The sequence below is a fragment of the Macaca mulatta genome, chromosome 2 (assembly GCF_049350105.2).
Source record: "Macaca mulatta isolate MMU2019108-1 chromosome 2, T2T-MMU8v2.0, whole genome shotgun sequence".
NCBI lineage: Eukaryota > Metazoa > Chordata > Mammalia > Primates > Cercopithecidae > Macaca > Macaca mulatta.
Window position 1 is genome coordinate 91,311,045 of NC_133407.1, and position 20,941 is coordinate 91,331,985.

Genomic DNA, 20,941 nt, shown 5'->3' on the forward strand with positions numbered 1-20,941 from the left:
TCAATTCAGTTGACAAACAGAATACCAAGCTAGGCCCTGTGTCATGTGCTCCCATAAACATTCTTTACCTGCACTATATAAGTTTACCAATTACATTCCAGTGTTGTATAATTGCCCATATTCCCTACTTAACTGTAAGGACCAGGAGACCAGTGACCATGTCTATCTTGCTCACGCTGTATTGCCAGTATCTGGTACAGTGCTGAACACAAAGTAGATATGCAATGAATATTCTACTGAAAGAAATGAATGAGACTGTATGCAATATACTGTGCCAAGCAGGGAAATGGAGCAGATTGGAAGATAATAAAACTGGAACTTACAGTCTGTGGAGAGACAACATGATAAACAGATGGAGCCAAAATTTTCAAGGGCAGACGCTTATGCAAACTGGGGAGATCAACTGAAGAAAAATAATACAAAATTTTAATACAGGCTGGGTGTGGTGGCTCATGCCTGTAATCCTAGCACTTTGTTGAGGCTGAAGTAGGTGGATCACTTGAGGTCAGGAGTTTGAGACCAGACTGGCCAACATGGTGAAACCCTGCCTCTACTAAAAATACAAAAATTAGCCAGGCATGGTGGCGCATACCTGTACTCCCAGCTGCTTGGGAAGCTAAGTCACGAGAATCGCTTGAACCTGGAAGGAGGAGGTTGCAGAGAGCCGAGATCATGCCACTGTACTTCAGCCTGGGCGACAGAGTGAGATTCTGTCTCAAAATAAATAATACAAAATTAAGAACCTGATCTTGGAAGAGGTTCATGCAACTGAAGGGACTTGAAATTTAAGCTTCAATAACTTCACAGTAAATCCATCTCTGGGGATAAGGGGACAAATGTAATAACTACTGTGGAATCTCTAAAGATTGATCAGAGATTTCAGCAAGGGAAAATCAAGGTTTCATAGAAGAGATCAACTGTGAGCTTCATCTTACAGACAGAAAGGAAACAAATTGCAGGTAGAATAAACATGCTAGATCACACAAGTGAGAAAAAGGCAGAGCATATCTGTGGAATAGTGAGAAATACCATATGGTTAGTGTGGGGTTGGGTGAGGAAAGCCTTAGGATAGTGGTTCTCCAGATGTGATCACAGGCCAGCAGCATGGACATCAAAAGGAAATTTGTTCGAACTGCACCTACTCAGGCCCTAGTCCACACTTACCCAGTTTGAAACTCTGGGATAAAGCACAGATGTCTGAACTTCAGTGAGATCTTCTGGTGATTCTGATGCAGAAAATGTTTGAAAACTAATGCCTTGTGAGATTACTTGAGCATCAGATGAAGCTATTTTATTTCTTACAAATTTCTTTTCAGGCTGTTATACAAGATGGAGAGAAAGAAGACAAAAGGATCATGACAGAGAGAGAAAGAGTTCTCTTCATCCCATATCCCAAAATAAATTACGGACAAACTAAAAAGTTAAAGCAAAACATGCAACCAGATCTTGCATAGAAGAAAAGATTATTTCAGCAAAAGACCAAAAACAGAACTTGCAAAGGAAAAGATTAATAGACTTACTTTCGCTACAATTTAAAATGTTTGTACCACTAACAAAAGTAAAAAGCAAACAACAAACTACAAAGAAATATGCAGACCAGGTGCAGTGGCTAATGCCTGTAATCCCAGCACTTTGGGAGGCTGAGGCAGGAGGGTCAGTTGAGCCCAGGAGTTCGGGACCAACCCTGGCAACATAAAGAGACTTGGTCTCTACAAAAAATAATAATTTAAAACATTACCCACATGTGGTTCTGTGGGGCCTGCAATTCCAGCTATTTGGGAGGCTGAGGTGGTAAAAATGCTTGAGCTTGGGAGGTCGAGGCTGCAGTGAGCCAACAGCACCACTGCATTCCAGCCTGGACTGCAGGGCAGGACCCTATCTCTAAAAAAAAAAAAAAAAAAAAGAGAGAGAGAGAAAGAGAGAAAAAGAAACATGCAACAGATATGACAAGTAAAAGGCTAAAATTTTTAGTTAAAAAAAGATGAATAGCCTATTTTAAAAAAGGGCAAAGGACATAAACTGAGAATTCATGAAATAAGTACAAATGGTCGGCTGGGGCCGTGGCTCACGCCTGTAATCCCAGCACTTTGGGAGGCTAAGTTGGGCAGATCACCTGAGGTCAGGAGTCTGAGACCAGCCTGGCCAACATGGTGAAACCCTGTCTCTGCTAAAAATACAAAAATTAGCTCTGTGTGGTGCCAGGTGCCTGTAATCCCAGCTACTCAGAGGCTGAGGCAGGAGAATCGCTTGAACCCGGGAGGTGGAGGTTGCAGTGAGGTGAGATCATGCCATTGCACTCCAGCCTAATGAGACCCAGTCTGGGGGGCCGGGGGCAGGGGTAGGCGTAGTTAATAAGCACATCAGAAAATATTCCATTTCATACAAAAATATGTATTACACGTATTAAAATGGAATACTATATTTTACTTAACAAATTGGTAAAGCATTTTAAATAATGGAAACAACTTAAATGTCCACTATTTAACTTATAGTGATTTTAAGGTGCTATTAACACTTTAATAACATAAAGAGGCCAGGCACGGTGGCTCACGCCAGTAACCCCAGCAGTTTGGGAGGCCAAGGCGGGCAGATCATCTGAGGTTAGGAGTTCGAGACCAACCTGACCAACATGGTGAAACCCCATCTCTACAAAAAATACAAAAACTAGTGGGACATGGTGGTACAGGCCTGTAATCCCAGCTACTTGGAAGGCTGAGGCAGGAGAATCTCTTGAACCCGAGAGGAGGAGGTTGCAGTGAGCTGACATCAGGCCATTGCACTCCAGCCTGGGTGAAAGAGCAAGATTTCCATCTCAAAAAACAAACAAACAAAAAACCATAAAGAATGCTCATGCTATACTAATTGGAAAAAAGAACCTGTTAGAAAAAAACACAACCAATATTCTAATTTTGAAAACAAATTTATATGTCTGAATAGGTATAAAAATAACGGAAAGATATAAAGCAAAATGTTACCATTGATGAGCTCAGGGTTGTGAGATTATGGTAAATTTACTTTTGCTCTTTGTACTTTTCTGTTGTCTCCATTATGTACTAAAAATGTAACTCTTTTCTAATCAGGAAGAAATTAAGTGGCCGGGCGTGGTGACTCACGCCTGTAATCCCAGCGCTTTGGGAGGCCAAGGCAGGCGGATTACTTGAAACCAGAAGCTAAAGACCAGCTTGGCCAATATGGGGGAAATCTTATCGCCACTAAAAATACAAAAATTAGCCGGGCGTGGTGGCGCGTGCCTGTAATCCCAGCTAATCTGAAGACTGGGGCACGAGAATCGCTTGAACTTGGGAGGTGGAGGTTGCAGTGAGCCGATATCTCATCGCTGTACTGTAGCCTGGGCGACAGAGTGAGACCCTGTCAAAAAAAGAAGAGAAAAGAAAAAAGAAAAAGAAAGAAAAAAGAAAGAGAGAAAGACAGAGAAAAAGAAAAGAAAAGAAAGAAAGAAAGAGAAGAGAAGAGAAGAGAAGAGAAGAGAAGAGAAGAGAAGAGAAGAGAAGAGAAGAGAAGAGGGAGGGAGGGAAGGAAGGAGGGAAGGACGGACGGAAGTAAGGAGAAATTAGGCTATTCTACAAATGTGTGAAAAAGTTGGAAGAATGATGTTTTATTAGCCCTGAATCAAATTTATAATAGTATTGAACAAACTCTACAGTTTAGTACTCTTGAGACTTCAGGGTTTTATCCCAGCTATCACCTTCCCTTGGAGCTGGAGGAAAAGAGGGACCCAAAAATGAAACTGAAAAACACTCCAGCTAATCAAGAACTTGAATTGCTTGCAATTTGTGACTATGTTAAACAACATCTAAACAACATCATGTTCCTCTAAGTGCAAACAATACACGGGATGCTGGGGAGAGTGTGCGTTTACTTTCACAACAAAATGTTTTGGAGTAAAACTTCATTTTGAAATATAAAGATCTTTTGGACACAAGGCTAGGTGTGAGCAAGACGGTAAGATGGTGGCATGACACCCCCTTGTGGTTTGCGCTGATTCCCGGTTCTGTGCTAGATACTAACTATTCTAGGATTTAAAAATGTCTCTACATTTCTTTGAACTGTAATTCGGACCATACTAGCATTCGTGAACATTAGCTTATTTGAGCTGAGTACGCACATAAAAATTAGGAGGTCATAAAAACTGAGCCTCACAAACAAGCAAGCAGTGTCTCTTTCAAATATAGCTTTATCTCCTGGGCGATGGTGAAGAGATCAAAGTCTGTGATTACTTTCCAGCGATTACTTTCCAGTTGATTAGCATGTGGTTATCAGAAAACGCAGTGGACATGAATAAAGAGACACCATTGCAGTCCTCACTATCCGCGTGACCTTGGGTACCTGATAATCCACGTGGCTCTCACTCATCCTCTTAACCGTTTGAACCTCAGGGGCTTAGGCTACCAAAATGAATTAAGACCCAGTCTTTAGCTTCTCACACATTTACTTTTCTATTTTGTAAAATGTGACTAAAAACCTCAACTCATTATCAAAAGGATTGAATTAAACATATCACCACACTTGCACAGAGATCATTTATGGAACCATGTTCACAAATTTATTTATGCTCGCGTAATTTAATCATTTCCACAGCTGCTCAAAGCAAGTCAAAGTCGAGAAAGGACTTAAATCGTCGAGTCCAGTCCCCCTTAACTCCTCATTCATTCCACTATTTCTCGAGCCAAGGAATCGGGTGAAACCCAACACCGACTCGCAGTCTTCAGATTTCACCCTCTTGCCCTGAGGGCAGCATCCCAGCCCTGGGTGGTTCTCTGGTGTGGCCTCAGTAAACCGTGACGCGGTCCTCGGCCTTTTTGTCCCCAACAGGCTGCTGGCACACTTTGGGATGTGAAATGCCATCTGCTTTGCCTAACCTGGGCAAGACCATTCGCGTCCTTTCCCCTGAGGAGCAGCGCGGGGAAAGTTGCCGCTGCGCGCCACGTTTCTCCCACTTCCTCAGGGCTCGAGGGGGCGCTGGAGGCGGGCGGGGGTAAATTCGCTGGCCGCCTGGCGTGGAGCAATCCTAGAGAGTGGGCTCACCCTCGGGGCTCGGGAGGGGCTCTTCCCCGCCCAGAAGGAGACTGCGGCGGCGCAAGGCCTCCGGCAGGGGGCGCGGGCCGCTGGGCGTTCCCCGGGGCTGCGGGTCGGTGGTCCCTCCCAGGCCGCGTGTGCGGTGCGTTGGCGCAGCCCGCTCCCTGCCCCCACCTCACCTCGTCACCTCCCCGCCCTCTCGGCGGGCCCCTGAGGTGCGCGGCGCAGGCGCGGACCGAGGCGGCCAAGGCAGTGCGGTCGCCGAGCCTACGCCAGGGACCCGGCGCGCAGGGCGTGGAGCGCGCGGGGAGGGAGAGGGGTGGGCCCAACACAGCGTCCCGGAGCGCTAGGGCCGGGGGAGCGCTAGGGCCGGAGCAGCGCTGCCCGCCACCGTGCGTCCGCGGGAAGGACCGCGCGGCCCCTCCGCCCGCGCTCCGGCACCTCGGCAGCCACCGCTTCTGAGCTGCGCGTGGGCCGGCCGGGCGGGCCCGGGGGGACTGACTGGTGAGTATGAGGGAGGAGCGGGTGGGCCGGGCGCTGGACTGCTCCAGGAGACGCGGGCGTGCGGGCGCATCTTCCAACGGGAGAGGGCGGGAGAGACTGGAGCTCCCTTTACACGGAAACTCTGCCTTCGTTATATGGCGGGATGGCGTTCCCCTCCCCCATCCCGGTGGCAGTTCCACCCCCTGCGCAGGACGGCTTGGCCGGGCTCGCCTCGGCCCCCTACTGCCGTTGTCTTTACGGAACCTTTGGGGTCGGGGCTTGGGAGTCTCGGCGCCGACTTCTGGGCCCGGGCGAGGCTGGTGCGTGGCGCCGGGGTGGAGGCAGCTAAGTCCCGGGGACTCCTGCCGTGCGCTTCCGACTGGCATTTGTCTGGCTGCGTCCGGGCTCGGTACGCCCCTCGGTCCTCGCTGGCGCTGCGGCCCTGCCCGGCGGCTTCGTGACCTCCGGCGGCGAATCCCCGGGCTCGCGCAAAGAGTTGTAGCCGCGGAGAGCAGGCGTCGATGCTGGCGCCCAAAGCCTCCAGCCCAGAGTCGCTCCACTCATTACAGTGCTTAGAAACCCTTTTTTGGTTTTGTTTTTAAGTACTGCCTAGGGAAACGAGTAATTTGAAGCAGTTTATACTTTTTTTTTTTTTTTTTTTTGCAAAGAGAAAGATTTATGCCGGACTGAAAAATAGCGAATCAAGTATTGAGTGACCGTGTGGTATTGCAGTAAAGACTGCCTCCACGTTGGACGTGTAGTGGATTCTAGTTCAGGCTTTCCTGCAACATGTTTTGTTTCCATTCTTTACAATTTAAAGCGTATACTTATTTTAATGAGAACGAAAAAGAAAGCTTAACTCTTTTTAAACTCGTTAAAAATGGAGTTATTTACTGTAAAGACATCTTATGCCAATTAGGAAGAAAGATTACACATTGCATGAAAAGCCTTTTAAAATGTTTATCTGTTTGATAATTGCTGACTACCTGTTGTATGTATTGTATTTTGTGCATAGACATTCTTGTTGGTTGAAAAAAATGACAGGTGGAAAGATGTTGGTTTCTAGGTGATATAAAGTTTTTAAAACATTTTTCTGATTTTCCTGCAGTGACACGTGTTACATATGTCGTTTGTATTTCGGGGGTAGGGGGGAACTGTGTGATAAGTTGCTTGTGATTCAGAATCTTCCTGCTAAGAAGACTAGTGGGCAAATGTTTCTGATGTCCTTGAGTAAAAAGCTTAAGTTTTTTCAAGGCTGTTATGCACACAAAAGGCACATAAAAATGTTTGCTAAAATGAAGGATGGTTAGCATTTTTGATCTTGAATAGGCATCTCACCATCGTGCTGAAAGGAAGTCCGATGGACATTTGGATATTGTTCCGCCCTAAGTAGGAGTCAAACCGTTCCTGATCCGTGTGCCTACTCCTCTCAACTAACAGCCTGAATCCAGGCCAGCTTGCAACGTTAATTTTAATACCACGCTTGGTTTTCTTTTCTTTTATTCTTCAAGTTCTAAAGAACTTGAGATACATTCTGAAATAACAAGAGACTACTTAACATGTTCGTCTGACGGTTTTCAGTGTTCTCCCTGATACTTTTAGAGTATTTAGAACGTGAAGTGTGAAGCTTTGGGCTATATGAATTCTGGAAGTGTACAAAAGAGGTATTAATAAGTCTTGAAATTTTAGTTTATTATATAAAGATAGTAATAGCTCTTTTTTAAAATTTTGAGTGCAGTGAATTGAGATGGTTACTCAAGGAACAATTGTTTACATTGTTAGGTGAGGCATTTTTGGGGTTTTTTTGGTTTTGTTTTTTTGTTGTTGTTGTTGTTGTTTTTTGAGATGGAATTTCGCTCTTGTTGCCCAGGCTGGAGGACAATAATGTGATCTAGGCTCACCACCACCTCCGCCTTCCGGGTTCAAGCGATGCTCATGCCTCGGTCTCCCAAGTAGCTGGGATTACAGGCATGTGCCACCATGCCCGGCTAATTTTGTATTTTCAGTCGAGAGGGGGTTTCTCCATGTTGGTCATGCTAGTCTTGAACTCCCGACCTCAGGTGATCTGCCCACTTCGGCCTCCCAAAGTGCTGGGATTACAGGTGTGAGCCACCGTGCCCGGCGAGGTGAGGCATTTTAAATATTGGTATCATTTCTGTACATTTCATGGTTATCGGTTTCTCTAGGGTATTCCCTTTCCCTTCTCCCACCTGGTAGCTAAGAACTGGAAGCAAGATGTACATGCATTTCATCTCTGGTTCTCCCACTTATTAGTTGACTTAACTTTCACTAAGGCTGTTTCCATATCAGTAAAAATGTAAATGGGTTTGTTAGTAACTCCTCCATGTACCTCACAGGACCATTTTGAAGATGAAGTAGAATAAGGGTTAGGAAAATGCTTAATAAACTGAAAAAGCACTATTCCTTGCTGTATTGTTATCAGTTTAGTGCTGCTATACCCAGAACTTAGCAAAGCAGCAAAAATAGTATGTGCACCTCAACTAGAGCACTTGTCTTGTGTATCACCTTGATGTTAAGAGCATTATAGGCGGCGCGGTGGCTCATTCCTGTAATCCCAGCACTTTGGGAGGCCGAGGTGGGCAGATCACTTGAGGTCAGGAGTTCAAGACCAGCCTGGCTAACATGGTGAACCCCCGTCTCCACTAAAAATACAAAAATTAGCTGGGTGTGCTGGCGGGCGCCTGTAATCCCAGCCACTCAGGAGGCTGAAGCAGGAGAATCACTTGAGCTGGGGAGGCAGAGGTTGCAGTGAGCCAAGATCGCATCACTGTACTCCAGCCTGGGTGACAGAGCAAGACTCTGTTTCAAATAAATAAATAGATTGATAAGTAAAATTGAGTAAACCTTTATTCAAATCCCAACCCCAGCATTTACTGAGTGTCTGGCTTTGACTTTGCTGTGCCTCAGTTTCCTCATCAATAGCAGGAAGTAAATGATTTTGAGAGGGTGATGTGAAACGTGCATCTCATACGATTACATAGGATTAAATGAGATAAAGTATGTTCACAGCCTGGTACATAATTGGTGGTCAGTAAATTATTATCACTTTTACTTTCTTTTTTTTTGTTTTGTTTTGGTTTTTTGTTTCTGAGAGGGAGTCTTGCTCTGTTACCCAGGCTGGAGTACAGTGGCGTGATGTCAGCTCACTGCAGCCCTCCACCTCCCGGGTTCAAGCGATTCTCCTGCCTTAGCCTCTTGAGTAACTAGGATTGCAGGTGTGCACCATCACACCCAGCTGATTTTTGTATTTTTAGCAGAGACAGGATTTCACCATGTTGGCCAGGTTGGTCTCGATCTCTTGACCTGGGGTGATCCACCCACCTCGGCCTCCCAAAGTGCTGGAATTATATGCGTGAGCCACCGTGCCCAGCCACTTTTATTTCTTAAATAAATAATCTATAAGGACTGTAACAGTTTAAAGTTTATAATTTGGGCCAGGCAAGGTGACTTACACCTGTAATCCCAGCACTTTGGGAGGCCGAAGTGGGCGGATCACCTGAGGTCACGAGTTTGAGACCAGCCTGGCCAACATGGTGAAACCCCATCTCTGCTAAAAATACGAAAATTAGCCCCGTGTGGTGCCACGCGCCTGTAATCCCAGCTACTTGGGAGACTGAGGCAGGAGAATCGCTTGAACCCAGGAGGCTGAGGTTGCAGTGAGCTGAGCTCGAACCATTGCACTCCAGCCTGGGTGACAAGAGCAAAACTCCATCTCAAAAACAAAAAAAAAGTTTATAATTTGATTTGCTTTCATTATGCTTGCTTTCCTTATGGATGAATAAATTCAGATTCATATTTTTATTTTGGTATCAAAAGATTTAACTATAGGTCAGTTGTGAGACTGTCTCAAAAAAAAACTGTAGAATGTGAATCATTTCAAAGAAATGTGGAAATTTACATATAATCACATTTATCAATATATAGTTTTTAGTATGTAGTACATTATTTTCAAAATAGTGTATCTTAATTAGTTCTGTATAACTTTCCAGTTGATTAAAGATCTGGTACCATTGTATTATGCAGTACCAGAAATGACCTATATTTTTTGCTTACTAACTTCTTTCATGTTTTACTTACAGGCATTTTTTTTACCATCTACAGAAACTTATTATAATTCATTTTTCCTCACTCCAGTAGTAAGAATTACACCAAGTAAGTGGACTGTATTGAAACTAATTAATTTTATAAGTTAATGAGAATTTAATTGGACAATGGTTGCTGCACCTGTTGTGTTCTCAGTGGAACGTTGAATGTGACCTCATAAATAGGAAAATGATTTTTTTCTTAAAAATTATTTATATTCTGATCTATGTGATGAGTACTTTTTTCTGGAAGCCAGGAGGCCGGTACATATTTGTGATGATATTTTTTTTTTAAAGGAAATGTCTCCACCTTTAGCTTGAAAACTACGTGAAAATATTTCCAATGGTAGGAATTGTGCCTATAAAACTCCTAATGTGGTGCCATAGGCACAATGTTTCTTTTTTTATATATACACAAAATGACTTAAGCATTTGATTTATTGTAATTATCCAGTTCTCACAATTTATATCAACATTTGAAAAAGAATTTTTTAACCTCTGTAAGAAAGAAAACAGAAATCAGTTTCTGCCTTGAAACCTGATTGGAAAGCAATCTGAAATACAAACAGAGGCATTGTTTAACATTTTTGTTATACCATAGATTTTCAAGTGGCTCACAAATTTGTTATTGCCAGTAAATTCTTCAGTTAGAATTTTTATAATGGCATTAACAGTTGTTATTTGTAACATATTTGTTAATTTTTTTTTCATTTTTTAGATTGAAAAGATATGAATGAGTATCCTAAAAAAAGAAAAAGGAAGACTCTACACCCTTCTCGTTATTCAGGTCAGCATGTAATTAATTTATTTTGAAGTTGGGTATGGATTAATTCCCACAAAATTATATTCTCATCCATTTTCTCCTGAGTGATCAGATAAGACTTAAGTATCTGGGTCAATTTTTAGGTAAAAGAACGGTTTAAATACATTCTCTGAATATATATTCCTTATTGTCTGCCATGTGCTAGGCACACATAAGAACTTTACAGACATTATTTTATTCCTCACAACTCTATGGGTTATAAATACTTAAAATTAGATAGCCAAGGTTATTTACTTATATAGCATAATTGGGATTTGCATGTCTGATTCCTAAGCTGTGCTTAAGACACAGTAATGACAACCTTAGTAGAAAATATTTTACATTATTGGGGAAAAAAGACTTTATCCTCTCTATTACTTTTGGAAATGTAAACTTTCATTCATTCTGAATGTGTAATTTTATTTATTTATTTTTTTTAGACATTGTCTCATTCTATAGCCCAGGCTGGAGTGCAGTGGCATGATGTCAGCTCACTGCAACCTCTGCCTCCTGGGTTCAAGTGATTCTCCTGCCTCAGCCTCCCAAGTAGCTGGGATTACAGGCGTGTACCACCGCACCCAGCTAATTTTTTGTATTTTTAAAGTAGAGATGGGGTTTCACCATGCTGGCCAGGCTGGATGACTGTGTAATTTTAGATCCTTTGATTGAGGTTGGCTCTGCTGTGTTGGCAGTATAAGAAAAGGGGTCTTTGTGGCCGTCTCTCATACACCTCGTATACATTTACTTGGGACCATCTCAGTCTTACCTATTAGTCTACCCAGCCTACACATTCTTCATTTCTGAAGAAATTAATCCTAGTATACTGCTTACTGGCCCTTCTTATACAAGACTTGAAATGACTATATTCAGAAGCCCTAAGTGGTCCTCAGCATTTCCCCTATGTAATAACCTTTCTGTGCATGACATGGCACACCTTCCTGGTGTTTATTTCACTGTTTTGTGCAGTTAATACAGTGTTTATCATATATTTTTATTTTGTGTGATTCTGAGTATAAAACAAATGTATCCTTGTGTATTTCAAAGTTGTTACGTTTTAAAGTATGTAATTTGTGGTTCTTTCAAAGTCTAATGTCAGTATCAGATCTGAAATATAAAAGCTTTAAAAGTTGAAAATATATAGTATTTTCATTACAGATACTGTAACATTAAGAACATCTGTGTATGTTAGATAACGGGAAGTTTCTCATTAAATGTGTATGTTTACTGTGCTTGAAATATTTTTCATTTTGTTTTATGTTCAGATTCCTCTGGAATAAGCAGAATTGCAGATGGATTCAATGGAATTTTCTCTGATCATTGTTACAGTGTCTGTTCTATGAGACAGCCAGATTTAAAATATTTTGACAACAAAGGTATATCTAATATTTTTGAAAATATGTTTCTTTAAACTGCTTTTACATTTTTTATTCCTTACTTGAAAATGTGGCTAAAATGTGGATTGATGATTTCAAAACAGACAAGTCTTTGAAATTTGTTACAATGTAAGAAAGCAAAGTTGTATTTTTTTAAGAAAGCAAGTAATTTTAATTCTTCCTTTTTTTTTTTTTTTGAGATGGAGTCTCACTTTGTCACCCAGGCTGGAGTGCAGCAGCGTGATCTCGGCTCACTGCAACCTCTGCCTCCCGGGTTCAAGCGCTTCTCCTGCCTCAGTCTCCTGAGTAGCTGGGGTTACAGGAGCGCGCCACCACACTCAGCTCATTTTTGTATTTTTAGTAGAAACAGGGTTTCACCATGTTGGTCAGGCTGGTCTCAAATTCCTGACCTCATGAACTGCCAGCCTTAGACTCCCAAAGTGCTGGGATTACAGGCGTGAGCCACTATGCCCGGCTATAATTTTAACTTTTCACATTATTTCTGATATATAAATAAAAAAGTGTACTCTCGTAAGTCCATTTTTTTGAAGGGAGTAGGGTTGCGGGGAGACAGTCTTCATTCTGTCACCCATGCAGACAAGTCTCACTCCATGGATTATGGCTCACTGCATTCTTGACCTCTTGAACTAAAGCATTCCTCCCACTCAGCCTTTTGAGTAGCTGGGACTACAGGCATGCACAACGATGCCTGGCTAATTTTTAAAATTTTTTTGTAAAGACAGGGTCTTGCTGTGTTGCCCAGGCTGGTCTTGAACTCCTGGCGTCAAGCAGTCCTCCCATGTTGGCCTCACAGAGTGCTGAGCCACGGCTCTCAGTCCTAAATCCACTTTAGTTGGTTAGGAATTGGTGGCAAAGCAGGTGTGACTCAGAGTTGGGAGTATTTATCTTGAAAGGTTAAGAATACTGTTAGACACAGTTCTACTCAGCTATACCACATAGTGTGGAAGAAAAGAACAGAGGTTGATTTGGTATTTTTCAATCTTGGATCTTCTATTGGCTCCTCTGTTCTAGAGCATTGGTGAACGATAACAATTTACAACTTGCACTTAAACAACTTCTGCAACCAGATTGTCCCAGTTCCCTTGAGCTCCCGTTACAGGCACAGAAATACAAATTACAAAAATCATGTAGAGTTGGAGACATCAGTATGAATTCATGTTTAGCTTACTATAGATTCAGATGGCTACATACAGAATGCTTGTAGATATGTGTGTGTATATATATATATATGGTACTGTACACACACACACTTTTTGCTCTGTTAGCTGAGAGGGCCTAAAAGAAATGACACCCAGAAGCAGTGAGCATGAGCACATTGAGTGCCCAGGTCTTGGTTTCTAATGCCATTCTTTAGTGAAAAGAACTAGGCCTCCTTGGAAAAATGGCTGATTCTAGGTCTGGGGCAGGAAATATACAAGATGAACCTGGAGCATTTTGTAGTGCCGGAAAATAGGAAAAGTACTTAAAAAAACCCAAACACACGCACTTGACAGGGGCATGCTAAAGGAGCACAAGTCAACTTAAAGAGCTCCCAGTAGCCAAAACTGAAACCTATTTGAGGACAAAAAATTATAACCAAGAGTATCAAATATCCATGAATTCATGCTGTTATAAATTATTAAATAGAGGAGAAGAGGCAAATCTGTGCAGAAAAATTCCAAATTATTAGACTTAACCAAAAGGCCAAGAAACAATAAAACTCCAGATTATTTATGTAGCTACTCCTCCCTTTAGGAGATGGAATGTAAGTCTGTACTCCTTAACATGGACTGCACATAGTGACTTCTTACAAAGGGTAAGGTATGGAAAATAAAAGCACAACTTTAGGCCAGGCACGGTGGTTTACGCCTGTAATCCCAGCACTTTGGGAGGCGGAGGTGGGCGGATCACCTGAGGTCAGGAGTTCGAGACCAGCCTTAACATGGAGAAACCCCGTCTCTACTAAAAATACAAAATTAGCCAGGCGTAGTGGTGCATGCATGTAATCCCAGCTGCTCGGGAGGCTGAGGCAGGAGAATTGCTTGAACCTGGGAGGCGGAGGTTGCGGTGACCTGAGATCACGCCATTGCACTCCAGCCTGGGCAACAAGAGCAAAACTCTATCTCAAAAAAAAAAAAAAAAAAAAAAAAAGGACAACTTTACAGTGTTGAAACCTGATAAATACTTAAGGCAGGTGATCAAGATCAACATCAACAACCATAAATCATATTGATAGTATGTACCCTTAATAAGAAGTGATGAAAATGGCAATTCACCTCTGGTCTATCTCCCAGTAACCCGTAATTCCAGCCTAATCATTTAAAAAAAAGAAAGCAACAAATTCCATTAGCAAGGCATCCTATAGAATACCTGAGTAGTACTCCTCAAGGAGTGAGAAACTGCCATAGCCAACAATAGTCTAGAGAGACATGGCACCTTAATGGAATGTGGTATCCTGGAACAGAAAAGGGATATTAGGTTAAAAACTAAGGACATCTAGATGGCTTTATTAATAAGATACCAGTATTGGTCATTAATTTTAACAAATGTGCCATACTAATGTTAGATGTCAGTAGTGGAGAAACTGGGATACATGGGACCTCTCCATACTATCCTCTCAGATTTTTCTGTAATTCTAAAACTATTGTAAAAAATAAAGTCTATTTTAAGAAAACATGATGGATGGGCTGGGTGTGGTGGCTCATGCCTATAATCCCAGGTCTTTGGGAGGCCAAGGTGGGAGGATCACTTGAGGCCAGGAGTTCAAGACCAGGCTGGACAACATAGCAAGACCCCATCTCAAAAAAACAAGAATTACCCAGGCTTGGTGGTGCATGCCCATAGTCCTAGCTACTCAGGAGGCTGAGGCTGAAGGGTCACTTGAGCCCAGGAGTTTGAGGCTTCAGTGAGTGAGGCACAATCATGCCACTGTACTCCAGCCTTGGTAGACAGAGCAAAACTTGCTCCCTCGCAAAATATTGAAGCCCAATTTTCTCTATTAACCTGTATTTCAGTTTCCCCGTGCTACCTTTGAAACACTGGCGCTGACCTGCGGGTATAAAGACTTACTGAAACTCAGTAATTTAAACTTAAAATCCTAAGAAACTTCAAAAAGTGTAACCTAGTTCAAATGGGGCATCAATTCTAAAGCATTTGCTTGTTTGAGCAGATTTTCTGTGTCTGAGGTATATAGATAATTTTCTTTTTGTGACTAAATCCAAGTCTTAGTTCCTGTTGGAATTCAAAATTGTATTTAAAAATTGATGCTTCGTTCTATAATTAATGCTTTGATTATATAAATAATAAGTATTCTTCCAAATTCCTTTTTACAGATGATGATTCTGATACCGAGACATCAAATGACTTGCCAAAATTTGCAGATGGAATCAAGGCCAGAAACAGAAATCAGAACTACCTGGTTCCCAGTCCTGTACTTAGAATTCTAGACCACACTGCCTTTTCTACAGGTTGGGGGAACCAATTAATAGCATTGATACATTTTGTATTGGTGAATTTTAAAAAAAGTGCATGCAATAAATTTCTTTTTGCCCAGTTGTATTTCACAGATCTTATTTAGTTATAGTCATATAATAAGTTTGTTTTATTCTTCAGAAAAATCTGCTGATATTGAAATTTGTGATGAAGAGTGTGACTCACCTGAATCAGTCAACCAGCAAACCCAAGAGGAGAGTCCTATAGAAGTTCACACTGCTGAAGATGTTCCAATTGCTGTAGAAGTGCATGCGATTTCTGAGGATTATGATATAGAGACAGAAAACAATTCCTCTGAGAGTCTCCAAGACCAAACTGATGAAGAACCACCAGCTAAACTTTGTAAAATTCTTGACAAGAGCCAAGCTTTGAATGTGACTGCCCAGCAGAAATGGCCTTTACTGAGAGCTAATAGCAGTGGCCTCTATAAATGTGAACTTTGTGAGTTTAACAGCAAATATTTTTCTGACTTAAAGCAGCATATGATCCTGAAGCATAAACGTACTGATTCAAATGTGTGTCGAGTGTGCAAGGAAAGTTTCTCTACCAATATGCTTCTGATAGAACATGCCAAGCTACATGAAGAGGATCCCTACATTTGTAAATACTGTGATTATAAGACAGTAATTTTTGAGAACCTCAGCCAGCACATTGCAGACACCCATTTTAGTGATCACCTCTATTGGTGTGAACAGTGTGATGTACAGTTCTCCTCAAGCAGTGAACTCTACCTACATTTCCAGGAGCATAGCTGTGATGAACAGTACTTGTGTCAGTTCTGTGAACATGAAACTAATGATCCAGAAGACTTGCATAGCCATGTGGTAAATGAGCATGCATGTAAATTAATAGAGTTAAGTGATAAGTATAACAATGGAGAACATGGACAGTATAGCCTCTTAAGCAAAATTACCTTTGACAAATGTAAAAATTTCTTTGTATGTCAAGTATGTGGTTTTCGGAGTAGACTTCATACGAATGTTAACAGGCATGTTGCTATTGAACATACTAAAATTTTTCCTCATGTTTGTGATGACTGTGGGAAAGGCTTTTCAAGTATGCTAGAATATTGCAAGCATTTAAATTCACATTTATCTGAAGGGATTTATTTATGTCAATATTGTGAATATTCAACAGGACAAATTGAAGATCTTAAAATTCATCTAGATTTCAAGCACTCAGCTGACTTACCTCATAAATGTAGTGACTGCTTGATGAGGTTTGGAAACGAAAGGGAATTAATAAGCCACCTTCCAGTCCATGAGACAACTTGATTATTCTAACTTACAGAAAGTTTAAAATAATAAATTCAGCCTTTTTTTGGGGATGATTAAATGGATGATTGTAAATACAACTTATGAAATTTGCCTTTAACAGGTAACTTTTGTAAATTATAAAATTTTATTGGCATTCCTCCATTTTCAGTATATAAATATATCTTTAATGTGGTATTTTCAATTGCGTGATAGTTTGTAGTTTTAACCACTCCTGGTGACTGTCATCCTGTTTCTTGCATGTGCTCGATTTCATGAATTGAAAAGAAACAAATGTATTGAAATGAGCTGCAGTTTTTCTTCCTTAACCGTGGGTGCTAGTAACTTTTTCTTTTTAAAACTCAAGACAATATTAGTTTTTTTGTGTATGAAGTCATTAAATTATTACACGACTAGAACTAAAATGCAATATACAATTAAGTCCACGGATACTCTCATTAATAAGAAATAACACTAGGAAGCCACTGTTATTACAGGAAGAAAAGATTTGGTTTTCATGGCAGTCTGTTTTTTAAAAAAAATTTTTTTGAGCCCCCGTCTATTGTTGAATATTTTAAGATGGGATGAGGGAGGAACTAATAAGGGCTTACACAATAATAAATAACTATCATAACTCATTCATAACTTGATGTTTCATTTTCTGTTGAGGAACCATAAATTCATGCACAGACTTAATATTTTTTTCCTTAGAGGCGGTCTCGTTCTGTTGTCTAGGATGGAGTGCAGTGGTTGATCACAGCTCCCAGGCAGTAGTCTCCCAGGCTCAAGCAATCCTCCCACTTCAGCCTCCTGCATAGCTAGGACTACAGGCATGTGGCACCATGCCTGCTGTTTTTAAATTTCTTATAGATATGAGATCTCACTATGTTGCCCAGGCCAGTCTCAAGCTCCTGGACTCAAGCAGTCCTCCCACCTTGGCCTTCCAAATCACTGGGATTATAGGCATGAGCCATTATGCTGACTCTTGCCCAAATCTCTGACGTCAAATTGTTTATTGACAGAAAACCCACTGAAGTATTTAATGTAAAGTTAGGAAGATCTGGGAGATATGGGTTGCTGGCATGAAAATGTATAGCTTAACAATATTTGTTTGTCAATAAAATGGTAAATTAGCATCGATATTAGTTCCCATGGCTGCCATAACAAATTACTACGAACTGAGTTGCCTAGCAGAAATTTATGGTCTCTCAGTTGTGGAGGCCAGACTTTCAAAATGGAGTTACTGGCAGAGTTGGTTCCTTCTGAGGGTTGTAGGGGAAGGATCTGTTTCAGGTCTGTCCTTGGCTTGTAGATGGATAGCCTCATGTTAACATGGTGTTCTCCCTGTGTGCGAGTCTGTCCCCAAATTTCCCCCCCTTTTTTTTTTCTTTTTTAATTTTTTGAGATGGAATTTCACTCTTGTCACCCAGGCTGGAGTACAGTGGTGCAATCCCAGCTCATTGCAACCTCCGCCTCCCGGGTTCAAGTGATTCTTCTGCCTCAGCTTCCCGAGTAACTGGGATTACAGGCGCCAGCTGGGCTAATTTTGTATTTTTAGTAGAGACGGGGTTTCACCGCATTGGTCAGGCTGGTTTCAAATTCCTGACTTCAGGTGATCCATCCCCCTCAGCCTTCCAGAGTGCTAGGATTACAGGCATGAGCCACCGTGCTGGGCCAAATTTCCTCTTTTTATAAGGACTCCAGTCATATTGGATTACGGCCCCTCCCAACATCTTTTTAACTTGAAGAACTGATCTTCAAATAACGTCATATTCTAAGGTGCTGAGGTTTAAGACTTCAACATATGAATTTGGGAGGGAACATAATTCAGTAGCAGAGTCTGAAACAGCAGTACAAAGAAGACAGAATTATGTGTATCATTGCTCTCAAATTTAACAAGCACTGCTAACAATACTATTTTTTAGGTTTATTGATACAAGTGGAAGATCAATTTGTGACCAATGGTTTTCCTACTTCAAGAATTTAGTCTGTTTTGACAATGGTGGCTGCAAGTATTCTTAGAAGGTATTATTATTATTATTATTATTTTTTTTTTTTTTTTTTTTTTTTGAGACGGAGTCTCGCTCTGCCGCCCAGGCTGGAGTGCAGTGGCGGGATCTCAGCTCACTGCAAGCTCCGCCTCCCGGGTTCACGCCATTCTCCTGCCTCAGCCTCCCAAGTAGCTGGGATTACAGGCGCCCGCCACCTCGCCCGGCTAGTTTTTTGTATTTTTTTAGTAGAGACGGGGTTTCACCGTGTCAGCCAGGATGGGAGAAGGTATTATTTTTATCCCGACTATTTTGTTGTATGTGCATACCTGTTCCTAACAACTCACATTCCATCTAATTATAACATTCCTGTTAGGGCTGATACAAATGTTTCTCATAAGACTTAAAAGTGTAACAGTTTAAATTGTAAGATAACCTTAGAAAGCATCTGGTCTAAAGCCTCTAGTTTTCTAAGTTTCTTGCAGAAATAGAAATGTAGGTCACTATGAGGCCAATTACATATAACCAGTTATGGCATATGGGAGTGGGATCCAGGTTATCTGGTTTACAGTCTAGTGATGGTTCCATTACACTATGCTACATAAACCTAACCTTTGTCCCTCGGATGTTTTTTGTGACTACCTAACAATTAACCTAGTTCTTGATAATTTTGTTTTTATGCTTTTTATACATCTAGCTCCAGGAATTAGATTTTCAGAAAAACACCTTAAGTAATGTCTTGGTTTGTTTGTTTTTTTAAAATCTATTTGCTGCTTTACATTTTGATCAAGTGTTAGTAATTGAAAAGAATGTGGGCCGGGCGTGGTGGCTCATGCCTGTAATCCCAGCACTTTAGATCACGAGGTCAGGAGATCCAGACCGCCCTGGCTAATACAGTGAAACCCCATCTCTACTAAAAATACAAAAAAATTAGCCGGGCGTGGTGGCGGGTACCTGTAGTCCCAGCTGCTTGGGAGGCTGAGGCAGGAGAATGGCGTGAACTTGGGAGGCAGAGCTTGCAGTGAACCAAGATCGTGCCACTGTACTCCAGCCTGGGTGACTCCATCTCAAAAAGAAAAGAGAAGAAAAGAAAAGATTGCAATGCAGCTACTCAAAGAGACATAAATCCAAGTTTCAGAACCATCAAATTTTGTACTTTATTTATTTTTTTTGAGACAGAGTCTTGCTCTGTCGCCCAGGCTGGAGTGCAGTGGCGTGATCTTGGCTCACGGCAACCTCCACCTCCCAGGTTCAAGCAGTTCTCCTGCCTTAGCCTCCCAAGTAGCTAGGATTACAGGCGTGTGCCACCACGCCCAGCTAATTTTTGTGTTTTTAGTAGACATGGGATTTCACCATGTTGACCAGGCTGGTCTTGAACTCCTGACCTCTTGTGATCTGCCCACCTGGATCTCCTAAAATGCTAGGATTAGAGGCGTGAGCCACCGTGTCCAGCATAATTTTGTACTTTTTGATGAATCTGCAGCTTAAGGACCTATCCCAATGACAGTTTGTCCCACAAAACCTTTTTGCCTTGGCCGTTTTTAAATCAATGATTGACCATAAATTGCTTGAAGTAGTTGGTCTTTATTTATTTATTATTATTATTTTTTGAGATGGAGCCTCCCTCTGTCACCCAGGCTAGAATGCAGTGACGTGATCTCGGCTCACTGCAACCTCCACCTCCCGGGTTTAAGCAATTCTGCCGCAGCCTCCCGAGTAGCTGGGATTACAGGCATCTACCACTACACCCAGCTAATTTTTGTATTTTTAGTAGAGATGGGGTTTCACCATCTTGGCCAGGCTGGTCTTGAACTCCTGACCTTGTGATCCACCCACCTCGGCCTCCCAAAGTGCTGGGATTACAGGTATGAACCACCGTGCCCAGCCAGTCTTTTAATGAACTTCAGAAAAACAAACCTACCTAAAAAAATTAACACTCCTACTTTTGTTGTTGTAGTTTTTAACTTCAGAGACATTTTCACTGTATTCTTGTGACTTGCACCACAATTCAAGTCTGAGATTACATGACTGATGATGTTTATTAACACTTCAGTAGAAGGTTCTGGGCAGCAGTGAACAGTAGTGACAGGTCATTATTGTTTTTCTTGCTGTTTTAAATCTTCATCTTACAATGAGTTATTTTGAAATTCCAAAACATTTCCCTGTATTCCAGAAATTGAAAATGGTTGTTCACTAAAAAGCCTCTTCCTGCTTGTAAATTTGCCAGTTTTACCGTTTTAAATCACCTTTCTTACATTTCTCTGAATTGCATATTGTTTGTCAATTTCATAGTTTCTCTAATCCATTGTTTGCTGAATTGTTGCAGGCTTTTTTTTTTTTTAATAGACTAGCACTAATCCAAATTCTTAAATCTGAGTTACAAAGCATTGAATTACTTAATCCTGGCACT

The 20,941-nt window shown here is 41.6% G+C and overlaps 1 protein-coding gene across 1 annotated transcript; it reads left to right on the top strand.

Annotated features, from left to right (window-relative positions):
- Nucleotides 1–4,983: 4,983 nt before the first annotated feature.
- Nucleotides 4,984–17,178, top strand: ZNF639 (zinc finger protein 639). Its single transcript, XM_015131569.3, has 6 exons — nt 4,984–5,541; nt 9,621–9,693; nt 10,342–10,410; nt 11,688–11,798; nt 15,131–15,265; nt 15,411–17,178. Exons 3-6 carry the CDS (start codon nt 10,353–10,355, stop codon nt 16,562–16,564), a joined length of 1,458 nt encoding a protein of 485 aa, XP_014987055.1. The 5' UTR covers nt 4,984–5,541; nt 9,621–9,693; nt 10,342–10,352; the 3' UTR covers nt 16,565–17,178.
- The last annotated feature ends 3,763 nt before the right edge of the window (nt 17,179–20,941 follow it).